The sequence below is a fragment of the Salvia splendens genome, chromosome 14 (genome assembly GCF_004379255.2).
Source record: "Salvia splendens isolate huo1 chromosome 14, SspV2, whole genome shotgun sequence".
In the NCBI taxonomy this organism is placed as follows: Eukaryota; Viridiplantae; Streptophyta; class Magnoliopsida; order Lamiales; family Lamiaceae; genus Salvia; species Salvia splendens.
Window position 1 is genome coordinate 26,803,162 of NC_056045.1, and position 25,081 is coordinate 26,828,242.

Below are 25,081 nucleotides of genomic sequence, written 5' to 3' on the forward strand. Positions count from 1 at the left end.
GTGGATGGAAGGAGTAGAAAGATGCAAATAAGAGAGAACGACAAAAATGATGGGATGTGATACATCTAAAACTGAAAAATTTTAATTTTTATGAACATATATCAAAATAGAAAATAGACTATTGGGTAGTACTTCCTCAGTCAATTTCTTTTTTCATTTCGAGCCATCATCTAAATTATTTTTTACTGCTGCGTGCATACATTTAGTAATTAAATAAAATATAGATATGTTAAATTATATATCTCTCTCTCTTCTGGTCCCCAGAGGTTATAATTATAAGTATATAAATACAAGTGAGCCCTCTGGACATTGTATCAGAATCAGACCCACAATATTCTGATATTATATATATATCAATCTAAGTTAATTTTCTCCCTCCATCCTAATCATCATAATAAATCATACCCCAATTCTGCAGAATCTCTCTCCCATCACTTTCTCACAATTTCCTTTACTCCAATTGCAAGCACACAACAAACATTACATGGCAGCCTTTTCCTCAACCTCCTTTCACCACCACCACCCTTTCCCCCTCTTCCTCCCTAGCTCCACCACTATTGATGCCACCACCATTGACAACAATTCCTCTTCAATTGTCACTCATAAACAAGAAACCATGGATAAAAAGAGGAAATGCAACCCTCACTCTTCTCCAAATTCTGCTCAATCCAAGGTTACTATTTTACTATATGTATTATTTTCCTTTACATTAATAATCACATGATTTTTTTTTTATATTAGTGCTAATTAATGTTGGTGTGGTGAGATAGGATAAGAGAGAAGGGAAGGGAAAGAAGCAGAAGAAAATAAAAGATGATGAAGAAAAGAAAGGCTACATACATGTAAGGGCAAGGAGGGGCCAAGCTACTGATAGTCACAGTCTTGCTGAGAGGGTATATACTTTTTTTTTTAACTTTTTTTTTTTACTTTGTGAAATGACATAGTTGTTGTGTTATAGGTAAGGAGAGAGAGAATAAGTGAGAGAATGAAGCTGCTGCAGACTCTTGTTCCCGGCTGTGACAAGGTGAATTCTTCAACTTCAATAATTTTATTTGTCCCAATTATATATAAATATAATTGGCCAGTTTTGATTTGGTTTGGGATAATTTTGTTTGTTTAGATGTATTTTGTGTGACAGCTCATGTGGTTTTGTGTGACAAAACAGGTCACTGGAAAGGCCCTCATGTTGGATGAAATTATTAATTATGTCCAATCCCTCCAAAATCAAGTTGAGGTGAATATTTTTTTTATTTATTCTCAAATTTTTCTTTTAAATTTATGTAATTAATTACCATGCTAAATAATTCATTTTCTGCAGTTTCTCTCAATGAAGCTTGCTTCTGTAAATCCCACGTTCTATGACTTTGGGGTGGACTTAGAATCATTCATGGCTAGGCCTAATCAGGTACACATATATGTTTATTTCTTTAATTCATAAACTATTGATTTTATTTGTTAATCTAAATATGATAATTAAATTTGCATGTAGGATCTTAGTGACTTGCCATCCCCAATGCCAAGCATGCAAGAATGCAGTCCCACAACAGACAATAACACTAATTTTGTTGAAAATCCTATTTTGTTTCAACAAGCCCAACTTCCACAGGTAAATTATACATCAACTTTATTTCGTTTACATAGATATGTATATAAAATTTTACTCCTATATTTTAATGGAAGATGGACAAAATATATCATTTTCAGGGAAGCAGCCAGAGCTTGTGGGAAGTGGATGAGCATAGACAAAAAAATTTCAATCATTCAGGATTCAACAACAGCCTGTTTTCATTCCATTAATTAATAGTATATATTCCAGCATCTGCCCTACAACCATCTGGTTAGCACTTATTCACTGTCTGAAAAATAATTTTATTTATTATGTTAATTAATTAAAAATTACTCCATTTTAATTCATACAATGGATTTGAAAGATTTTATAATTTCCCATTCATTAATGCCTTTGAATTCTACTGACTATATATAGAGTTAGGGATGTCAATCGGGCCGGCTCATCGGGTTGCGGGTCAATCGGGTGCGGACTAATCGGGTTGTGAATTCTTTCGGGTTGTAAATGTTCAATCCTAACCCTAAAAGCTCGGGTTTCGGGCTAACCTAGCAAGTTAATCAGGTTGCTACCGATAAGATTAACATGCGATCAATCCAATAAATAATGATGAAAATTAGTTATATTCATAAAATATAAAATATTTAATTATAATAAATTTGAGATATATGGTCAAACTCAATCATAAACATGATCAAATACTAATATTTGAGATATTTCATGAAATTTTAATGCATGTTTTAGAAATTAAAATATATTTTTAAGTGAATTTGAAGTTTTTAATTTATTTATCAATTATTATATTAATAAAAATTCAATAAATAATTTGTATATTTAATATAAAATTGAAAGTTATTTTTTAGTTATCTATATTATAAAATTAATCAATGAAGTGTCGAATTAGGAGTAAAAAATAGAATAATAGAAATTTCATCGGGTTTTCGGGTCTAGCCCTAACGGGTCGCGGGTTAATCGGGTGCGGGCTAATCGGGTTTTAATTTTATCGGACTAGAAATTTCCAGCCCTAACCCTATAAATTTGGCGGGCTATTCGGGCCAGCCCACGGGTTGCGGGCTACATTGACATCCCTATTAGACCTATGCTTGTTTTACCTTTTCAAAGAATCATGTACAATTAGTAATTACCATTGGTAAAGAAAGTAAATTAACTACATCGTTTGCAGATCAATTAACATAATCAAAACCAATTAATGTATTTTATTTTGAATATGTGAAACGTTAATCACAAGGAAAAGGAAAATGATACATTAAGCCCATAAAATAAAAGAATATGCTTCATCAGTTTCAGTAACTTTTTATATGTGGAGTATTGATTTTCATATAGTACGTATATTACAAAATTAATTTTCTAATTAAACTAGTTGTGGCGAATCATAAAAACGTGCATAAATCAATTTATAACCAATTAACATATAAATTGATATTTATTTATTCATGCTGAAATTTTTGTTTCTTTATTTACTCAACATATATATAACAATTTCTTTGTCTCCCGTGAATCATTATCAGGTATGTTGAAATAATTTGATATTGATGGAGGAAGAAGACAGTCAAAGCTAATGCTCATAATATTTCTAATTAAAGAAATTGATGGGGAAAGTTCAAGCTGCTTCGATAGATTTTGATGAGCATAAAAAAGGGCTTAAAGAATAAGTGGATATAATTAATCTATTGACAGATTATAGTACTCCATCTATATCAGATTTAACTCTCAAATATGGGAGCACATTTTCTAGTGCTTGTAATTTTAGGCACAAATTATGTAGAAGGAAAAGATTAATTAGCATTTAATTTCCATGTGTTGGGAATATATATGTATTGAATGTTGTGAATTTAAATTTAAATTAGTGCATTTTAGTAATTCAAGTATACTACTCATATCTTATTTTCACCGACATTTGGTCATATTCAGTTAATTCTACAGTGACTTTCTTGTCCTTGTCGACTAACTGATTTAACCTTTTAACCATGGTTTGATTTTTTACTATACTACTAACTGACATGAATTGATGGGTTATATATGTAGAGGGATTTTATAGTGGAAAAAATCTCATTTGTTTACCATATAGATAAATTTAATTACACTGAATTTTTTTTTTACTAGGCTTCCAATTTGTTTCAAATAAAATAGAGAACTTCATCAAAGTGATTAATAGTAGTACTTCATTTGTCCCTTATAAATGTACTCAAACTTATTTTTAGCATGAATTTTTGTAAATATTTGGTCTGTGTGTTGATGTACAAGCAAAAATGGTCCACATTTGTTAGAGCGTACATATTTAACTGTAAATGTTAGAAAATGCGTGTGCCATGCATAATTTGAGTACAATAAATTGATGTAGTGCGGATATAATACAAGGAGATAAAAGCTGTGGTAATTTTCAAAAATAGAAGTGGACAATTTTGTTAGGCATACTAAAATGATAAATTGGGATTATAATCAATGTTGTACTAATTTCTAGCGCAAACCATCAAACCCTTTATTTTTAGTATGTTTTAGTTCATTTTTAGTTCGTTTTAGTTCATTTTTTACAGAGTTCATTTTAAGACCGTTTTACTTCATTCTTTCTATAAAGTAAAACGATCTAATAATGAACTATTTGTTGGTTCGACAGTTCGGCGATAGGAATTAGTTTTGCATATATTACAGCCCTGATAAATTGACCATATATACACCCTCCGTTCCTCCTTAATAACTACATTATTCTCTTTTTTACATTACCATTTCTCCACTTTAACTACTTTATTATTATTATTATTATTATTCTAAAACAAGTATAGAAAATGAAACGTCTCTATTAAAGAAGAATGAAGGAAGTATTTATTAAGGATAGATGAAATCTGAATTATTGAAAATTATTAATGTATTAGTATATAATAATCCGAATTTAGTTGGGCATAATGTGGCAAATTGCAAACCCGTTTTAACATGCGAGGGCAATGATTCCCTACATTGGATGAATGTAGATAATGTATTTGTCAATAATTTCTAAACTTTTTGTCAAATTCTGATTATATATACTAGTTGTAAAATCAATTTGTAAATTTGTTTTTCTGCCAATAACGACTGCGATACATATATGACTTGATGATTTGTTTACAGGATATTATCGGATCTTAACCAAAATAACATCACATCAACATTGTAGACATCGAAACAATATCATAATATACTGAATTAAATAATTTAATTTGGCTTCCTATAATGTGATGTCGTTTTAATTAACATTTGATAGTGCCACGTAATTGAATCCTAAATCATAATAGCTCCATTGCACCATCATAAGTTCAGAACCAATCAATAGCTTAGTTGTAATATACAGTAAGTAGTTATACTTTACATAGATTTTCAAGCAGATATGTAAAATTCCAAAAAACCAGCAACTTGGTTATTCTCTTCATATAACAATATTAATAACAACAACAACAACAATAATAATAATAATAATAATAATAATAAACTTATAATAATAATAATAATAATAATAATAAAAATAAAATTTAAGTAACAGCGAGCACACCCACCCACCCACTGACCCACAATATATTATACTCTTACTACATAAAAATGACTTGGGACTATATATAATGAATAAAAAGGCTAATGAAAATCTTAGAAATTATGAAGAAACAGGATGTCTTTAAAACGTAATACAAATGGAAGTTTGGGCTAGTATAATTAAATATTGAGCTCCAAGTTCACAGAATTAAAAACACAAAACCAATGTCTGGCTGCATTCATGTGGAGGCAAGGCATGTGGCATTTATGAGGAAATTGATCTACATTTGATTATATAACTTATCACTTATAATATAAACAAATAGATATCCATCTACAACCCTTATCAAGCATATGAAATACTCTAGCCGTTTGACTATTATGTGTTCCACTTTGACTCTATACAAATTTTATAAAATTGAACTAATGTAGTTTTAAAAAGTTAATACTCGTAGAATATTACTTTTAAATGTGAGTTTTAATGTGAATGAAATAAGTAAATGAAATCTAGAATCGACTTACTAAATATAGTAAAAAAAATAGACGGGACATGCGATGACAAACATACCCCAAAAAAATGAAACACATATTATCGGGCCGGGGGAGTACTACTTTACATAATAAATATAGTCTAAGGTAAATTAAGACATGCAATGATGCTAAAATGAAAAAAATAACAAATATTTTTAGGCGAAGGAGTACTACTTTAATAGATCACCCATTTGAATTATAATTTGTTTAATCAATAGTGAATTATGTTTGACCCCAAGTTTTGATTATTGCCCTATCTTGTTACTCCATCAGCTAACATATAAATTTATTCCAGTCAACTTTCCAAAAAGAGAAAGAAAAGACCTAGTGGGATGACCCACGAATTCTATTTTATTCATATTTTGGAACAATAAATTATTTAAATTTGGACAGCTTTCTCTAGAAGTGGACACTGTCATCTTTATGTCCATATATATGTGCTCCTCAAATTAATATAAATGTCTACACTTATCACATGCTACAATAATTTTGGAAGAAGATTTACAGATAAGGTATAATGTAGAGTTAGGTTGATGTATATACACGTTTTTTATATTCTTATGAAATGCAATAGACGTTTGTTTGTGTAATTTTATTTGGTACTTGAAATGTGTTTTGTGTAGATGAATATCAATGACATATTATAGCTTGTGAATTTAGGGGACATTTGCTAAATAACACAACTTATATTAAATTTATTTGATAATTGTCACTTTATAAAGTCAACAAATTTGAGAAGAGTGGACTTTTATATGATTTTTTTTCTTTTAATTTGTTTTAAGGGGAATTTGTTTTTTTCTTCTTATATTCCAACAATTAGCAAAGTTAGTTCAATTGCTCAAGTCTTGCAACTCATTAAAACGAACCGATATATATTTTCATATCAAAATTACATTTTGTATTTTATTTACAAACTCTTTCTGACCAAATATAATAAAGGCTGCAGCAATATATCTTGACCTGCATATTTATTAGTAATTAATTTGTAAAAGTTGGTTATGGAAAATTATCAATACAAAAGTTAATCTCGAAATTCCGACTTTGAGATTTGACAATCTAATGATCAATAATTAAAGAAAAATACAAAGGGTCATAATAAAGCAATTTTAGGTCATATTATAAAATTCTGGTTTAAGATCATGTAAAGATCATTTTATGTCATCAGTGCTATAATCACGTAAAAATAAGTTTACGATGAATTAAAAATTACCTCCGTACACTTGGTTCTGCATTTTTGTATTAAGAATGAGTTTTGCATAGCATAGTTGGTTATTCTCTAATCTTTGTATAGGTAGCCAAATATTATGCTAAATATCTAAAATATCTTTAATGAGCACCATCAGTAAGCATAATCTTCGTTTATCCTTAGCATTATTACTTTATTTTATTGATACATTTAATTTGGTCTAATAGCTTAAAAATTGTTATTGACATCACAATTTACAAATTACACAAAACTAAAGTTCGATTTGTTTCATTGTTTTTTCGCTCTTTCACTTTGTTGTACTATTATTTTAGTATATATAATTATTAGAATAGCCATAAACAAACCTTTCATTGCAACTTGCAAGATATTCGATGGGCTATGTTGTTTTGTGGAAGAAATCACAAAGTTCGTTTTCACTCAATTCTCTCGTCTTTTTCTTGCAATAGCTACATCTACCTTGTCATTTTCCGACCTGTTTGGCTCCACACAAACACTACTACTACACATTCAATCACATCCTCAATTTACAATTTACATACCTGTTTGGCTCCACACAAACACTACTACTACACATTCAATCACATCCTCAATTTACAATTTACATACCAAACGACGAATGCATCATGGATTCGAATCTCATGAAAGGCAAGACTTCAAATTTCTTTCATGCAATCAATTCCACAACGAAATCAGTAACTTCACACTCTCAATGGAGTGGATCTCATGTTCTCATGAAAAATATAGTTTTCACGAGAAAATAGTGAGTGGTGATTCTTTATTCAAATAAGTCATTTTATGTTATCCACATATCAAGTGACAACGAAGGATCAGTGATCTGTGGCTTCTCATCAGCATCTCCATCAGATTCTCTCATTCAGACTGTCAAGATAAGTGCAAAATTGGCAAATCTCTATCTCTGCACTATGCAACAAACTCGTAAAATACGAAGTTAATCATAGCATGTGCAATGTTGTCTGTGAATTAAGTAAACATCACAAAGCAGTTTGCATCACTCTTATCCTTTCTATATTCCACATCTCTACTACTGTCGATTTGCCAGCTTGCGGAGATGATGCATTTCCATTCCTTTTCGCGACATGTTAACTCCGTATTCATGTAATCTAGCAAACAAATCAAAGGCTAACAGTATCTACTTTGGTTCCATCTTTCATCAAGAAAGCTGTTGGATGTCAGCATCCCAGCATCAAGATGACAAATCGGTTCGCTTATTTTCATACCAATAACTTATTTGTAGCTGATAAATAAAATCCGATAACTTATTCCTTGCTGATTAATAAAATCCAATTTACATCTGTCAAAACACAAGTTCAGATGACAAATGTTTGGGATTCACAAGTCCAGCCGGCATGCAATTACAGAAAAATAATAGGTGAGAGTGTTTTACAGGAAGCACATGCATCTGAAGGAAGAAAAGAATAGGGCAATATACTAGTATACTGTATAATACAAGGATAGAATGTCTTTATTATAGCCAATAAACCAGCACAATTGATCGCAAAAGGGACAGTGACACTTCAGCGTCTCACCTTAAATAAGATTAATGGTGAATGAGACGTAAGGATGAGCATCTGCTTCGCCTGCACCAAGGCCAACCACTCCTCCATCGTCCTCAGTTTTCCAGAACGTGCTACAGTAACACAGAAGATAATGATGAAACAGAAGAATTCTTCAGTTGAGTATTCTACTGATATTTGAGCTCAAAAGGAATTGTTTGGTTTTGTTAAACAGACACAATGCATCTGCTTCGGATGCATAGGTGACAATCCACAAATTCATGAGGTGACAGAGCATAAATCTACTCGGAAAACATTCATCCCAGAAAACTAGACAGCTTCAGCAAAATCTAGTTGGAGTTATGGTCCAACATGATCACAGGCTTTGGGGATTTTTTTGTCCAAAAAAATAGTCTATAGAAGTTTCATGAGAAGTAGGAAGAACTAAAAAGCACATCAAAAGTATTACCTGTTTGAATTGCTACACATTCCCTCAAGAATGGAGCGAACTTTCTTCTCACTTTTTACTGGAGGTGACAGTACAACAGACTGAGAAAAAAAAGGCGAAAAAGAGATGGTTAGAACAAGGTCCCTACATAGCCATTTGACAGAAAAAGCAACAGAAGTACAGAACTGAGAGGCAGTATAACTACCAGAAAAGATGGTGGCAGGCCATATCGGAGAATGCTTTCACTAAATACTCTTACCGCACAGAAGTGCATCCACGAACTAAAAACCTGTAATAGAATGAAGCGTGTGAAAATTATAACGGATCAAAGTAAACTTAAGTCACAATATAAGAAATCATATCTAATAGTGCAGACAATTTTCTATTGTTTCCATCTAATTCATTGAGACTTGGAGAACATAATTCACATATCGCCACACATATACATCTGAGGAAACTAATTTCAGAAAATTATAGAAGGGGGAATAAGGACCTCTCCATAGCTAGTATAGCACCATTGCAAAAGGGAGCTTCTCATTGTCTCCTGGTCTTGCATCAGTTTTTCAAGCTCCTGCTTGCGACTGTCTTGGGTCTCGGGATTATATTCAAAATCACGAACCTATATCAATTATTAGTGAATGACAAAAGAGCATCAGTGGCGTGTCTTACTGTCTTATTAAGTACAACTTTGGAAAACTACAAATGTTAACATAAACCTGTACAATAGTTGCAAGGTATACTATAAAACCAATTAGGGAAGATCAATCAAATAGTAAAAGAAATGAGGTTTACCATTACTTACTTGAAAATTTCTTTCACGCGCCTTCGTTTTAAAATTATCAACATCACGACTGAATAATGTCACAGTGTAAAGAGCATATTCATTATCCTCATGTAGCTTCTTCGAAGATCTGGGGACCTAATCAAAAAGTTTAATCAAGAAATAGTATTTTCCAAATCAGAACTGAATGTATATATTTAAGGCAACTAAGATAAGCTGTTAAATGCAAACAACCGCATTTTATGTTTGATGAGATGCTTCTTTATTCTTTTGCACTTACTCTATACAATCAGTAATGAAAAAAAAGGACAGATAGGCATTCTACTGCAGTCTAAATGAATAATGAGAAAATCTCCCATCTAGTAACTAGAGTGATTACCACATATGATGTAAGAGACTCGTAGCTTGATAACCAGTCTTTCTGAGAATACTTTGAAACAATGGCAAGAAGGGTAGTCAAGTGTTCCGAACTAACAACATCTTCTGGTTTTACTAAATTTGAGAGATCACGAACGGCTAAGCTGCATTTAGAAATCATTTGATACAGTGAGTTAGAATACATTCATACTTGAATAAAGTGATGCTGAGAATGCTATCATCACCAAAAAACTTCAACATGTTCCCACAAACTGCATGCAAGCAACTGTGTGTGTGCTGGCATGGATGTGCTTGTGCGTAAGAGAGACAGAGAAGACCATTCTCGTTGCTAGCAAATTGCTAACACATGAACACCAATCCTCCAACCACAAAGTTCCCTCTTTAACAATATATTATCTAATGATAATTCTGGAAGCTGTATTTTTCTTAAAAAAATCCAGACTAAGTCTTCAAAGGTAGAAATATCTAAAATACCTAGTGTATTGTTCCATGATTTCCATCTAATAAGCATTGAGGGTATTTCCCAAAAAGTATAAGGGAAACCTCACTGTTAGACTTCTAGTGTTCACAACAGCATTTCAAGACTCGAGTAATTTGTTTAAGATAGAAAGGGTATTCAGAAGAACAACTACCAGAAGTCAATTATGGAGACAGAATTACTGGAATGTAGATAATAGATAATATATAATAACTAAATTCATTTTGCCCATTTTTCAGAATTGTAATTGGATTTGGATTTATTTCAGAATATAAAGGATTTATACCAAGTAAAGAACTACAGCCATAGCTCAAAAGAAGATATTGCATCATCTGTATAAGTTGTACTATTATAGACTTACAGTCCTCAACCAGGTGCATTTCATAAATGGTTCTTCAATACACCAAAGCAACTTTATTCCCATTTTTTATAGATACAATCCTTTTCGTGAGTGAGACACCAAGCCATTCACACCTAACAGCCACCAAATTGAGCAAGCAGGCATTTGTATCCAAATTCCAAAAAGCAGTAGTGCAGTACCAATTACCAAGACAGTCATTCACAGGGAAAATAAAACCCGATAGAGTTCATAGCAAATGGACTTGCAAGAACTATCCCACAACTTGTGTCAGCATGTATTAAATTAGGCACAAGTGATTATGTTTGTCACTAACGAAAAGCAATGAGTATACATACTCACAACATTCGATCAAGACACCAGCAGAAGTCGAATTCATTCTAAACAATATATAGTTAAATGGTAGGCAAACAACAGCTTTATGGCGTTTACCTTAATCACAGAGAATAATTTTTTTTATTCATTCACTAATAATTGATTTCATTCTTAAAGTTACCATACCACAAGCCCCAGAAATATCAAAGCTTAAACTACTCATATACCTTCCAGCCTGCTTTCTGTTGATTGCATTCAGTTGGCTGCGCACATTGCTATATTCAGCGACGCGGACCTGTAAAGGAGATCAACCATCATGCTAATGTCTCCAAGCCCAGATACTTGAGACATTCAAGACCATACGTAGATATATACAATTGTTTTCATAAGAAGAGACAAAAAATGATGGTTGAGCACAGTAGTAAATTAGTAATGCACTCAAAGGATTAACTTTGCCATCAAATCTAGACAGAACATCTATTTAAAAGATCTTTATTTTGCATGACATGTCAAAATCCATAACAAAAACATTATTTAGACTTATTGACCATACTGTCCTTTACCAGGTAGCTGACATAATCGTACAGGGACCTGGCATGTACATCAGCATTGGAATACTATGATCCACAATTGCTTCCGAAATTATAGCAAAAAAAGTTTGTTGTTATTGTATCATATTAATATTTTATTAAATTATCAATTTGAAATTTTACTGAAGTATATATGTATCAAAAGTTACTACTTTTAAGAAGTGAACACTTTTGGCAGTTTAAGTTACTGCAAGCATGCAAGACGAGAATAGAACAGAAAAATTCGCAACATGACCAATAATATAAGTTTTAATTGTCTAATGATATTTCTCTAAAGCTGCTTAGAATCTTTCTTGTGCCAGAAAAACATTAGGGTCAGAGGGAGTTTAGCTAGATAGAATTTATCATTAAACTGAAGAGGATTCTCCAAAGGATTCTAAATAGTTATGGTAACAATGGATTATGATTGGCCAGCATTAATATAGGTTTCTGGGGCCAACATAAGTTACACAACTAAAGAAGCATATGGGAGATAACCGTCCACTAGAGAGTAACCTAGTAACTTTGGTTGTTTGAGCGCAATCAGCAACAAAGAGATTAGATAGATGACACGATTAATCTCTCAAACATTTATGGTATTGCTGTACCGCAAAAGCTTTGTTTGCTAGTCTAATTTGTTTGACAAAATCCATATTGAAACAAAATATTAAAAGGATTCTAGTATATAAATTTATAAACAAGCTGGTATTGAGTGAGCATACCTTGAGATCATCCTCAATCTTGGCAATTTGTATATGAATTCCGTCCACAATCTCCTTGAGCGGCGACATTGTTGGATACTTTGCCTCATCCCACACGAATCTAAAGAAATCATAAACCTTCAGCCAAATCCAGACGCTAACAAACATCAATTCATAAACAAAGATTCGATAATAAGCATCTAATTTTGCCTGGTAAGATAAGAGTCCACGGGAACCCCGTCCACAGTAAGCGAGCTACTAACAACACCGGACACCCTCTCCAACTCCTCAATCTGACGCCGGATTTTGTGTGACACTCCCTCGATAAAGTTGTTTGCCTGCCAAAACAATAAATCACACTCCAATTAAAGATCGGGAGAACAATTTCAACAAAATCAGTAAAGGTTTGTGAAGAACTCGCCTTCGATAGGTCGTCGCTGAGAGACAAGAGCAAATCCAGAGTGCCTACTCGCAGATTCGGAATGTTGAACTGAAGAATTCAAACAAAAACAACACAATTGGGCGAATCAGGATTTGGAGGAAAATGCGAGGTGTGGAAGAGATCTGCGAAAATACTCTGTAGAGAGAGGTGTCGAAGGCTTGTTTGGAGATGGATTCCTGGAGACGAGTCCATACGGAGGAGGCGGAGGCCCCTTGACCGACGGGGAGAGACGCTACCCAGTAACGAGTCGCCATTGGCGCCGATTACAGATTGATCAAGCGATTCGATTAAGCTTCTGATTCCTCTTCGTGATCTTTCTCCTCCTTTCCTACGTGTCACATTTGCTATTATTGTCAATTTGATAATGTCTCGACATGTTGACACGATATACTATTCAAATCTGAATCCACAATCATGATAATCATAAAATTTGTGATTACAAAAATATACTACGCTATTTTAAGTTTTAACATAAATATAGTTTGAAAAAGTATTAGTACCATAATCTAAGAATGAGAAAATAATACATATAGGCAAAAAAAATGAACAAATTCAAGTATGTTAGGATAGCATTACAATGTTTTTTTTTTGTTTTCGTATAATCCCATCATTCAAAATAAAGATTTATATAAAAAAAATTGTAATTTTAATCACATTTTTTTGTTGAGTATAACTTTCAAAAGTAGCATATTAAACAATAACTTTTGTATATTTCACAATTGTCTTGTAGTACGATTCAATAAATTTTTAGTTGACTTCTATATAAATTTGGTACTATACTTTTCCATTGTGATAAGAAATTATACTACTATATAACAAAAGGCACCATAGTAGTAATAAATTTAATCAAAATTTTGCAAAAAGTTAAAATTTAATTCAGTATTTTAAAAAAATAATGGCAAAAAAGTTATTCCCTCTATCCCACTTTAGGAGTCTCATTTGAGTTCAGCACGAGTTTTAAGAAAAATAAAGGAAAGTTGGAGAAAAAAAATTATGGAATACGGGTCCTACTTTTATATGGAGTATTAGTTTTATAATAAAATGTAATCGAAAAAAATTAGCGGAACATGAGACCTATTACTATTTATGGAATATTTTAATTGAGACTCTTAAAGTGGTACAAAGGGAGTATAATATTAATGATAACTTTCCTATTACATTAATAGCAATAGATATATAATTTTTTTTGCCTAAATCAACGTATAATGAATGTGACTTTTATCCTTTTCCAAAACCAGACATGAATATAATTTAATTTAAATAAGTTGACTTGTTCCTAAATCAATATTCAGTGAACGCAACCTTTTTTCCTTTTCCTATGTTCACTTGTTTGCCTAATTTAATATACTTCTACAGTTCTACAATGTGTACCTCTTTTTCCTTTTCCTAAACCATACATGAATATAATTTGAATAAGTTGACTTGATGATTTTAGCAAAAATAGAAGTACTACATGATATTTTGAATTCCCCTAATTAATACCGTTTCATAAACATTCCACAATTTATATAGTACTCCATTTCTCTAAAAATTATTCCCTATATTAAAAAGTAGTAGGACCCGTTTGGTTTGTGTGATATGTCATGATAGTGTTTTTTTATCTTAGCAAAACAGTGTATATCGTTTGGTTTGTGAGTTAGAGCCCGTGTAACTTTTCAAGGCCCGTCTCGAACCGCGTAATTTCACCGTTTTTGTGGGTTATCACCCGTATTACAATCGGCCAAATTTCCTCCGATAAAACACTATTTGAGCAAGTTTCCAAGCTATGCACTTCTAATTTGGGTGAGAACACATAATTATGTGTTTCATTCTAAACTCTTTGCTCCCTTTTCTATCCCTCTGCATCTCCTATTTCAAATATAAGGGAGACTCGCTCCAAATTTAAGGTCATCGATTTGTGCATCAATTTGGGTGGTGGTTTGACCACCATGGCCGCCAATGCACCTCCCCTTTCGCTACGTCTTTTTTCAACTCTTGTTTCAGATCTGAGGGGTTCTTGCTCCAAATTCAAGGTCGTCGATTTGGGTTTCGATTTAGATGGTGGTGCGACCACCATGGCCATCGTCACCGCCTTGGCTGCCGATTGGAATCATGCCATCGGTTTTGGGGTTGTGGTGGTAGAACATCAATCTGAGCCTAGATTTTATTTACAAAGCTCCTCTTTTGAATAATTATATATCAAAGTTCACTGTGTTTAATTGGGGATATTTTCTACTAGTTTATAATTCTAGGAAAAAAAGTATCGATATTGCTTGTTTGTGGAACTAGGTCCACAATAGTTTATTTGATTTTGATTTTTAATTTGGCTAAACTTTGCTGTTAATGAATGACTAAATTAAGAGATTGAAAATTTACTATAATTCGCCTAATAATCTACATAAATTAGAATTGATGACTATTCTTAATTAAGAAATTGAAAATTACACATAATTTGCCTCATGATTACAAATCGGGATGACTAATCTAATTTGAGAAATTGACAACTAGTACATGTGTTTTGCACAATAATTTGCAAAATCAAGTGGTTAATTTACTAAATTAATTTTTATAATAATTAATCACATTTTTATTCTTAAAAAAACATATAAATGTAAAAATAAAGGGTAATTTTGTTATTTCAACTACTATTAAACACATCTCCCATATACCAAGTAACCAAACCCCATCATAAAAACCGTACTTTTTATACTATCTTACATTATCATTATTTCGGCCCAAAAACTTTATCTCATCACCACTATCTTGTTATATCGTATCGTAAGACCAAACGGGTCCTAACTATAAATAGAGCTCACACGCACACATTCCGCATCATCATACACACTGAACACTGAACTCTCTCTCTCTCTCTCTCTCTCTCATTACACCGCCTCAATTGATCCACGATTCTTACTCTCTGTTGCCGAAACCCACTAAATTGTTCAATTTTCTCCACACAGAAAAGCAGCTGGTACGTAGCGGAGAGCAATGCAGCTCAACGGCGACGAGGCGCCGCAGGAGAACGGCAAGCGGATGCGCCGCCCAAGCGTGAGATTGCACCAGCCCTACTACGAAAACCCCGCCCCCCGCAAGATACAGCAGCAGTGGAAGCCCGGTAAGGCCGCGCCCACACCCAGAAAGCCTCGAACCGCCAAAACCGCGAATTCCAAATTCACCAAGAACGCCGCCGCCGATGAGCGTGGCAAGGGCGAAGGAGTCGGGAAATCGGATTTGGAAGAAGATGTGGCGATTGGGAGCTGGAGGAGTTTCAGTGCCGCTAATCGGGATAGAGATTTCCAGAGAAAGAGGGTTAGGTCATCCAATTTGAAGAGTGGGGTTGTGGAAAAATCTCGGAGGATTGGGGATCAGGAAATTGGGGATTTTGGATTGCCTAGTGATGCTGAGAGTGGGGAACACGATCAAAATCAACACATAGTAGGCGAGGAAGAGGGGGATTTGGGTGGTAATCGGATTAGTGGCGATTTAGTAGTCGAGGATTCTGATCCGTCTAGCCCTAATCATTCGTTTGATGACGATGATAACGAGAATCTCAAATTGAGTGGAGATCGTGACAATGTAGGTGGAAAGCAGAGGGGATTGAGGGAGGATCGACATTCCCATGAAATGGGAGAAGATGGGGATAGTAGTGGTTTGAGGATGTGGCTTAATGATTTGGGGTTAGGGAAGTATGTGACACTCTTTGAGGTTCATGGGGTGGACGATGCGGTGCTGCCATTGCTGACTCTTGAAGATCTTAAGGATATGGGGATTAATGAGGTTGGGATACGAAGGAAACTGTATTCGTCTATCCAGAAACTCGATAAATCGTTCCCGTGAGCTTTGTCGATGGAAAGACTTGTTTGGAGGAGTTTTTGGATGCTCATTTTGCTGAAAATCGTAGTGCATATACGAACTCGGTCTATATCTGTAGTTTAGGGTATGTTGATTAGTTTTCTTGCTGCTTTTAGTTTGGTAAACTTGTACGGTTTGCATAGATGGTCTGTCAGCTTGCTGATTGATCATAACCTACTACATGTACACTTATGCTCTGATTGTGGCAGTTACTATCGCATGATGCAGCTGTGGTTACAGTGTGAATAACAACTTTTGGATCTCTTTTTGAAATGACATGAGTTGCTGTGTCACTGAGAATACTCGGCGTTTGTTGTTATTCCATGTCTTATTAGTTCTTGAGAGTGTCTTGTTTTGTGCTGGTCTGATTGGTAAAATTTGCGTCTTACCTTGTGAAAACTATGTATATGCCTCGTTTTACTTTTCATTATAATGACTAGGTGAACTCTATGTATTTATCTTAGGGGTGAAGTTATAGCTAGTGACGAATAGCATTAAGCATAGACAAAGGTGATCATTTTCAAGATTGGTTATTTTTAAAGCCTTAATCATAGGTGAACCTGGTTGGCCGCCCCGTAGGTTTTTTCTGAAGAATCGATTTTAAAACCTTGAAGAATCGATTTTTTCTGATTCCCGTCATAGGTTTTTGATATCCTCGGAGACTGATTGATTGCTTTGGCATCCTTCCTAAGTTCTGTTATATCTACGATGTTGTTGACGGCACATCTCAGGCGTTATCGACACAGAGATGAAACTGGTAAAACTCGAACCTTTTATGTTCTACAGTTCTATCTTTAGATGGAACTATTTGCTATTGGTTGCTGCTGCTAATTTAACTGTCGAATCATCTTAGTTTTAAGATTGAGTAGGATTGAAGTCAAAAGAGTTACGTAGGTGATCTCGTCTTCCATCTTAAACATCAATCATCTCAGTTTTAAGATTGAGTAGGATTGAAGTCAAGAGTTACGTAGGTGATCTCGTCTTCCGTCTTAAACATCGTAGAATATAAAACTTTATACTTGTCTGGCTCTATAAGCCAGAATGGACATGCAACGATGACTGGAGGTTTTGTTGTTGGTACTGTTAGAAATGTTCTCTCAACAGATTAGGATATGTAGCAGTTTTTAATAGGGAATATAGCATAATGTTGTGCAGAAATTAGGATTGTGTGTATCTTAAATATCACCAGAAATTCCTTGCTTCTTCTGCAGTGACATATGGAGTATTACTCTTCTGTCTTCTTCTTGGGAGCTTGGTCGAATCGGAACTCTCTTATAGCATTTCCTTTTAGTTCATGTGTTTCGATTTCAAAAATTTTTGGGGCCTATGAAATTATGAGGTTATGTTCTATTGAGCCATTGGTTTTTTCACCAAATGTGCGTATGATGAATTATTCGAAATGGACAGCAAAACTAAATACTACTGTATGAGACTTCGTAAAAAAAATGCAGTCCCAGATCAAACACAATTAGGAGATAAATACCAAAGTTGATGACATTTACAATTGCAAGAAGATATTATCCCAGAATTGGGGGGTGAATATCACAACAAATAACTAAAGTTATGCAACTCACGACGCCACTTGCATAAATCACAACACCACTTTCATAAAAGCAGCGGCAACGATATTCCTATATAACCATTCTAAATTGGCTGAGAAACTGTCACGATTACGTTTCTTCAATCTACCTTCTTAACCTGTCCTACCTCCACTTGTTGCTTATTCGGCTCGGCGGGAAAGTATTTTACACCCACCATATCTCCTACAGTGCTGATAACCTGCCAGTCTCATGCAGTTAGATATTGATCACCCAATATTTCCCTTACAATCAAATCATGCAATGCCAATGTGAGCACGTGCAAACGACAGTAAGACTAACCTCTAAAGCTTTGAGAAGGTCTTCTCTTGAATGAGAAGCGGAAATGCAAATGCGAGCACGGGCCAGCAGTAATGGGGTGGCTGGGAAAGCAACCGTCACCACAGCAACCTATAATTCCATGATTGAATTAGATTGTGCTAATGATGAGAAACATGGAAGAAACAGCATATGAGAAGAAAACAATGCTTACATTCCGTTTGAGGCACTCTCGTGAAAAGGCAGGAATTTTTGCCGGATTGTAGAGCATTATAGGCATTACAGGGGAATCGTTATCACCTAGAACCTCAAAACCCATTTTCTGCAATTCAGACCTGAAAAAGTTGCTGTTCTCACGAATCCTAGCTAGTTTCTGAGCCCCTGTTTTGACAAAATGCCCAAAGTTGTAAAACTATTGGAAGATACATGAAGCTGAAAAGTTGAGTCGCAACGAGGGACAAAAAGGTCTGACCTCTGCTAGAACCATCTTCTCCAAGAACAACCTTGATGGAAGAAATAATTTGCTGAGCAGCCGGTGCTGATATTGATGTGGCATAAAGATGAGCAGGGCATGTGTATTTCAGGTATTGAATAAGTTCCTGGGAGAAGAAAATGTCGGCATGCATCATTGCAAGATCAAGAAATTAACAGACATCTCCATGTCAGCATGACATGTAAAAGAAAGTAAAGAAACCATCCTTACGAACATCACCCTTAGCAAACAAATGCATTATTCATGCCAATCAATTGACACTACTTATGAGATGGCATGCCATTCTCGGAGCTAATTTTGCTCACTAGCATAGTTAGATGTCGAAAAAGAGGGCATAGAGCCCGAAAGCTTTACAGTGTACCATCTTAAGTTCTTCTAATGAAATATTTAAAATCTTGACAGAGTACTTATGGGATGCACCTTGGATCCTGCAATATAACCACCACTAGATCCAAATGATTTAGTGAAAGTTCCCATCATTATGTCCACATCAGCAGTATCAACTCCTAGGAGTTCACAAACACCTCTTCCACTTTTACCAACAGCCCCGATGCTGTGAGCTTCATCAAGATAAACAAATGCCTGTTCAAAAGGACAAAAATGTGAACAGGTAACACGGATCAAATTGGATCTCATGAAAGAGCCAGAACACGTAAGGGAAAAATAACAAAAATAAAAGTACCAAAAATTATAATTTAAAGGGCTTGAAAAGCAGATCCCAAAGTTTTATTTTGAAATAATTACACCAGATAGTCATGTGTATTTATTCATATACACTCTTTATAAAGAGAAGCTAGACACAGAGGGCCTGAAAATCCATCTGAAGATTCGGAACCGATTAATGCACTAACTATACAAAAGAAAAGAGGGGAGAATGCTAGCAACCAGCAAATATGGAGGTAGCAATATCTTGTATTGATATCTACCTTGTATTTCTTGCAGATAGAAACAATTTCGGGGAGCTTGCAAAGTTCCCCTTCCATACTGTAGATTCCCTCTACCACAACAATAATCTTTTTCCAGGGCCTGTGTGTTCTAGGTTGACCATCTGCAATTTGCTCCCTCAGAACACTCTCCAAATGGGATGGTGCTACAAAGGATATCCAGAGAATCAAATGATGGCATAAAGATATTATTGTTGTTGTTATTAGTATTAGTATTATTGTTAAATTATCTAAACATTAGAACATACTGTTATGCTGGAAAACTCGAACAGTAGCCCCAGATCCACGGGCACCATTGACTATAGAGTTATGGTTCAGAGAGTCACTAATGATCAGGCCTCCCTGAAAAATTCACAAAGTGAGGACTATACAAAATAACAAAAAATTTCAAAGTTGAGTTAGCCAACTAATTCTCTGTACCTTTCCGATTAGCACGGGAAGAATGGCCGAATTTGTTACATAACCCATCCCAAATACAATAGCAGCTGGCTTTCCCACAAAATTGGCAACACACTCCTCCATTTCAGTATGCAATATTGTTGTGCCTGATCAAAGCGTTTTATTCATCAATATACACATAAGTAGATACATACTTCAGTGTGGCAACTGGCAATTTAATGAGGACACACATTTACCTCCATCAACACGAGTACTACAGGTACTTGGGGTATATTTCTTCAGGCACTCAATTACACGAGGTGTGCAGTATTCATCTGCTGCAGCAAATCCTAGATAGTTATAAGATCCCAAGTTCAGACACCTATTAACTTTTGTAGTTCGCCTACAGAAAAATACCAATAGAGGATTGAATTCAGAGTGAGCTCCACACTAAAAGACCATGATCCTGAATTCATATGGAAGCTAGAATTTTTCATTCTACTTGAATATATGGTGATTGGTCTCTTATAGTGCTAAAGTATAAAATCAAAAATAGAATTTATAACTAAGTGATTAGGGACTTCGGTTGTGATTAGTGAGTAAAAATAAAATAAAGTAAGAGGAAGATTCTTACTTTAGTGTTTTGTTGTTATCGTTGGAGACACGCTCCACCACATCAAACCAAGCATCCGGAGGGCTTGATATTGGTCTGTTGAAGCAATCCTGAAAATCACATGTGATTTACACAGCAAGTTCATTCCTCTGACAATGTAGAGAGACTATTATAGAATCCAACATGGTGAAATCACGGCCATCCAACCACTATTTACGATTAACGGAATCAAATCTAGCTCATCTGTTTAAGATAAATGACCAAATGTGTTTACACTGATTACATTATATCATAGACGAAAGGACATCATTACCTCTTTCCTTGCTATCAATTCAATCAACTTTACATACAACAGGCAACCTTTTCAACTTTAGCACAAACAAGCCATTCCCAAATTCCTTACGAAGTTCACTAAGCATACGAAATGACACCAATTGACATAAAATACGAGGAAAATGCCATCCGTTCATAAATCATACTAGTAATAAATCACAAAATACTTAAAACATTGACGACGAAACCAAAAAAGTAACGAGGAAAAGCGGATGTAAAACACGAACCTGAATTCTCAAATAAAGGCGGCGAATGTAGAAATCTTCAAGCCCCAAACAGATCGGCGCATAGCCCTTCCATAGCACAAAAACGCATTGATAATCAGATTCAGCGCCTACAGGAGAAACAAATCGAACAAAAATGCGTATCGGAGAGCTCGTACCTGAAGGGTGCTAGCAGACCACCAATCGACAGACTTGCGGAAAAAATCACGCAGCTGGCCGAAGGCGAAGAGTAGGCCGTAGCTGAAGTAGGTGGTTAGGGCGGTGAGATAGGGGATGATCATCTTGATCTAATCCGAACACGCCGGAGCTGTGTTAGAGGCAGAGGAGATCCCAATGGTGAGAGAGAGGGAGAATGGTGGAAGGAAGCAGATTGAGTTTGACTCGCTCCCCTCTCTCTTCCTCGCTTTTTTTCTTCGTTTCCGGTTTTATTTTGCGAAATAAAGTGAAGCTTTTTATTTGTAAATGCTACGTGTAAATATGTAATTTTATTATTCCACAAGTTTTGCTAATCTTGTCCAATTTTGTCATTCAATTCATTGGCAAAATATTATCCACTTTATTTTTTCTTTCATTTTTGGTAAATGGAGCTCATTTTATAACTCAACACACTCAAATTTTATTGCTATAAAATTAATTTATAAATATGAAACTCATATTCCACTACCTTCTTCCACTCATTTTTCATCACATTTTTTAAAACACATACTGAATCGAATATGAATAACATTTGGCCGACGGAGGGATTAAATTGACCAAACTATCTCTTACCTTATCTTCTCTTATTCCAACACAGATCGAGAGGATAGATCCAATTGCAAGCAAATTACACACAAAAATACATATCAAGCACAAATAGCACAAATGCATTTGACATTGCCAGTCCGGAGGGGTGGCAGGAAGAAATTGTGAACTTGTTGGTAATTGGATCGATCCCCCGGTCTGTAAACATATAAAATATTCACATCACCTATAACTTGTGATTCATTAATCATTAATTGCAGTTGATTGTTCCCACTGCCTGCCATGTAAGAGTTGAAAAACTCTATTAAATTTGGTAATGAAGTCCTACAATGCAACAATTTACCCCAGCTACATCGAGGTTGGAGTCACTTCATCATTCATCCCTAAGATGGATGCTACATCACTCGCCCTTCAAAATCCTTCTTCGCTCTGTTGAACGTCATAGCATTTGTCTCCTAAATCTGTCATTGTTTATGGGAGAAGGAAGAAGACGGACTGGCATGATAAAAGAGAGGGAGTTTGGATAGCCACAGGACGATGCCTAAAAACCATATTAGTTTCATATAAATTATGAAACCTATAAAGAATATAGGCAAGTCATCCTTGGCTACCGAACTTCACTCTGCTATTTCATGCAACACCGCTCTTCCCTGTTCTATTCATCTTGGTCTGATGATGAATTTCATTGCAAACCAACAAGTATTTATAGAAGGTAATGGGTGCAAAATTGAGCCACCCTTGGACACGATTCAATCGGTTTTTCATCTTTTCGAGGGAATAGAATCTTGCAGCATCAGAGAGGGACCAATGGACCATACCCTTTTTTGCATCTACTTTGATTTGCATTCAATTCTTGAAAAAATGCATAAATAATAAAGAAATACTAGTGTGAAAAAAATTGAGGGGAAAGTCGAAGACTCGAAATCATGTTCTTGAATAGTTGAATTAAACTTTCCGTCTTGAATTAATCAATATTAGTTTTATCTTGAAATTTTTTCACAGTTTAAAATCTCGAGTTTAATCGTCAAATACGTCATTAATGATTCATAGTTAATGACAATATGTCCCTTACAAAAATAAAATAAAACAAATATTAAGGACACCTAATATATATGCGTATGTGTGTCTCGATCAATCCATGCCATTGAGGCATTGAATTATATTTATAGCAATGAATTATTAGGTCAATACACCCCAATATTACTCCAATATTAAATTTTTGTAGGCTCTTAATGAAATTTGTGTTTGTATTAGTCACTTTACGTGTCTACTCCGGACTAATAGCATATCGGAGTTAAAATGTGACATTTGTTCGACTTATTTTAATTATTTGAGAGTAATTAATAATTATAGCATGAAACTACATAGCTCAATCTTGATTAAATCATAAACCACAAATATTATCATCCTTGCAAAGAATAGATAAAGATATTCCCACTGTGAGGGGACCTCTACCATTTCCACATCAATTTCATTCATTTCAAGAAAAATAATTATTAATTTGGACACTCTAATTATATAATATAATCCGATGCATATTTTCAGTCAAGAACAAAACTCACTTAACATAAAATCATAAATGGGCTCATTTGATTTGGGAAGTGGCATTATGAATTTGAATTATACCTAGTTACTGTCTTTTTTAGACAAGACACACAAATTCACTATTAAATTATTAATTACTGACTTATGTATATAAATTAAGTAGACATGTATGAATGTTGACTATATTGATTTTCTCCATCAACATCACCAGGTGTCGTGCATGAATTATTGTAAATGTCAATGCATGCAAAGGAATTGATTCAAAAGTCAAGCCAATCTCATTTATAAATTCCCCAAACCATTTAAATCATTTTAATTTGACCTATTTACGTATTCCATATATTCCTGCGGTATATATACCCAAATCAATCCTTATTTCCACTTATTAGAAACAATGTCAATTGTCAACTCTGAATGCTCAATTTTATTTTATTCTTTTATCACTTTACTTCAAGAATTATTCTTTTTTGAAATTGAATTAAAACCAATTACTTGTTAATCGTATTATTTGCGCATATATTAAAGTTATAAACTCTTACAGTGCGACACATATTTATTTGTTTTTAGGATAAATATTCCATGGAATACTACATTTATATTGTTCCAGTCTTAATGCATAATCAAATAAGCAAATATGTAGGTCATTTTAGATCGATTTAATTCATAACATGGAGATCATTACTAAATCATTTTAGTTCATATGAGTGTATATCACTCGTATCAACTAAAACGCCTTACAATGACCTAATTGACATATAAAAATGAAACCTTTGTATTTTCATCATATCCATTCATTTTTTATTTAATATTTCAGTGTATTATAATGCAAGCCCAGAGTTAGTTAATTTGGTTACCTTTTAATCTCTAATTATAATACACTGAAATTTGGTTACTTTTTAATCACAACTCGCGACACATATATATACATATATTTAAATGCAAGCCCAGTTTTATTTAATTTCAGTGTAAGTAGTCTGAACAAACTATAAGTTTTGACATTCAGTTCTTAGCCCAAATACTTTAAGCCCATAATTTTCAGCCCAGTTTATGATCCCAAGCATAGTAGTCATTTGAATAATACTACTTCTATTTTTTTTAATATAAAAAAAAGACTTTAAGTCATTTTTATTTTTATTTTAACTATGAATATTGCAATGAAAAGTTAGGGTCTTCAATAGACCCACTACTTTACTTTTACATCTAGTATTGATAAACTAAACTCTTTTCCTTTCATCCAAGTACAATAATTACTATAAATTTTCCAATTTTATAATCTAAAGGAGCACGGTTAAAAAAATTAAAACATATGGTATTCGTC

The 25,081-nt window shown here is 34.1% G+C and overlaps 4 protein-coding genes across 5 annotated transcripts; 2 read left to right on the forward strand and 2 right to left on the reverse strand.

Annotated features, from left to right (window-relative positions):
• The first annotated feature begins 321 nt into the window (after positions 1-321).
• On the forward strand, positions 322-3,455 carry LOC121763733 (transcription factor bHLH137-like). Its single transcript, XM_042159799.1, has 8 exons — positions 322-673; positions 771-893; positions 959-1,024; positions 1,166-1,234; positions 1,319-1,405; positions 1,490-1,606; positions 1,705-1,837; positions 3,094-3,455. The coding sequence occupies exons 1-7, from the start codon at positions 485-487 to the stop codon at positions 1,795-1,797; spliced, it is 744 nt and encodes a 247-aa protein (XP_042015733.1). The 5' UTR covers positions 322-484; the 3' UTR covers positions 1,798-1,837; positions 3,094-3,455.
• A 3,889-nt stretch (positions 3,456-7,344) lies between these two features.
• Positions 7,345-13,161, reverse strand: LOC121765659 (V-type proton ATPase subunit C-like). 2 transcript variants are annotated; one of them, XM_042161860.1, is made up of 12 exons: positions 12,940-13,161; positions 12,785-12,853; positions 12,574-12,701; positions 12,385-12,484; positions 11,321-11,388; positions 9,944-10,085; positions 9,586-9,702; positions 9,277-9,402; positions 8,989-9,072; positions 8,805-8,884; positions 8,369-8,469; positions 7,345-7,737 (listed from the first exon to the last, which is right to left on the reverse strand). In XM_042161860.1, the coding sequence occupies exons 1-11, from the start codon at positions 13,057-13,059 to the stop codon at positions 8,370-8,372; spliced, it is 1,134 nt and encodes a 377-aa protein (XP_042017794.1). In that variant the 5' UTR covers positions 13,060-13,161; the 3' UTR covers positions 7,345-7,737; position 8,369. The 2 variants fall into 2 exon arrangements, with proteins under 2 accessions (XP_042017794.1, XP_042017793.1); XM_042161859.1 differs by lacking the exon at positions 7,345-7,737 and having other exon boundaries at positions 8,083-8,469.
• A 2,611-nt stretch (positions 13,162-15,772) lies between these two features.
• LOC121764431 lies at positions 15,773-16,621 on the forward strand. Its single transcript, XM_042160446.1, has one exon. The coding sequence runs from the start codon at positions 15,773-15,775 to the stop codon at positions 16,619-16,621; it is 849 nt and encodes a 282-aa protein (XP_042016380.1).
• Positions 16,622-18,092: 1,471 nt separating this feature from the next.
• Positions 18,093-21,914, reverse strand: LOC121765753 (long chain base biosynthesis protein 2a-like). Its single transcript, XM_042161968.1, has 12 exons — positions 21,636-21,914; positions 21,481-21,546; positions 20,942-21,030; positions 20,565-20,710; positions 20,350-20,474; positions 20,178-20,271; positions 19,912-20,075; positions 19,406-19,567; positions 18,965-19,091; positions 18,707-18,873; positions 18,517-18,624; positions 18,093-18,415 (listed from the first exon to the last, which is right to left on the reverse strand). The coding sequence occupies exons 1-12, from the start codon at positions 21,756-21,758 to the stop codon at positions 18,317-18,319; spliced, it is 1,470 nt and encodes a 489-aa protein (XP_042017902.1). The 5' UTR covers positions 21,759-21,914; the 3' UTR covers positions 18,093-18,316.
• Positions 21,915-25,081: the final 3,167 nt, after the last annotated feature.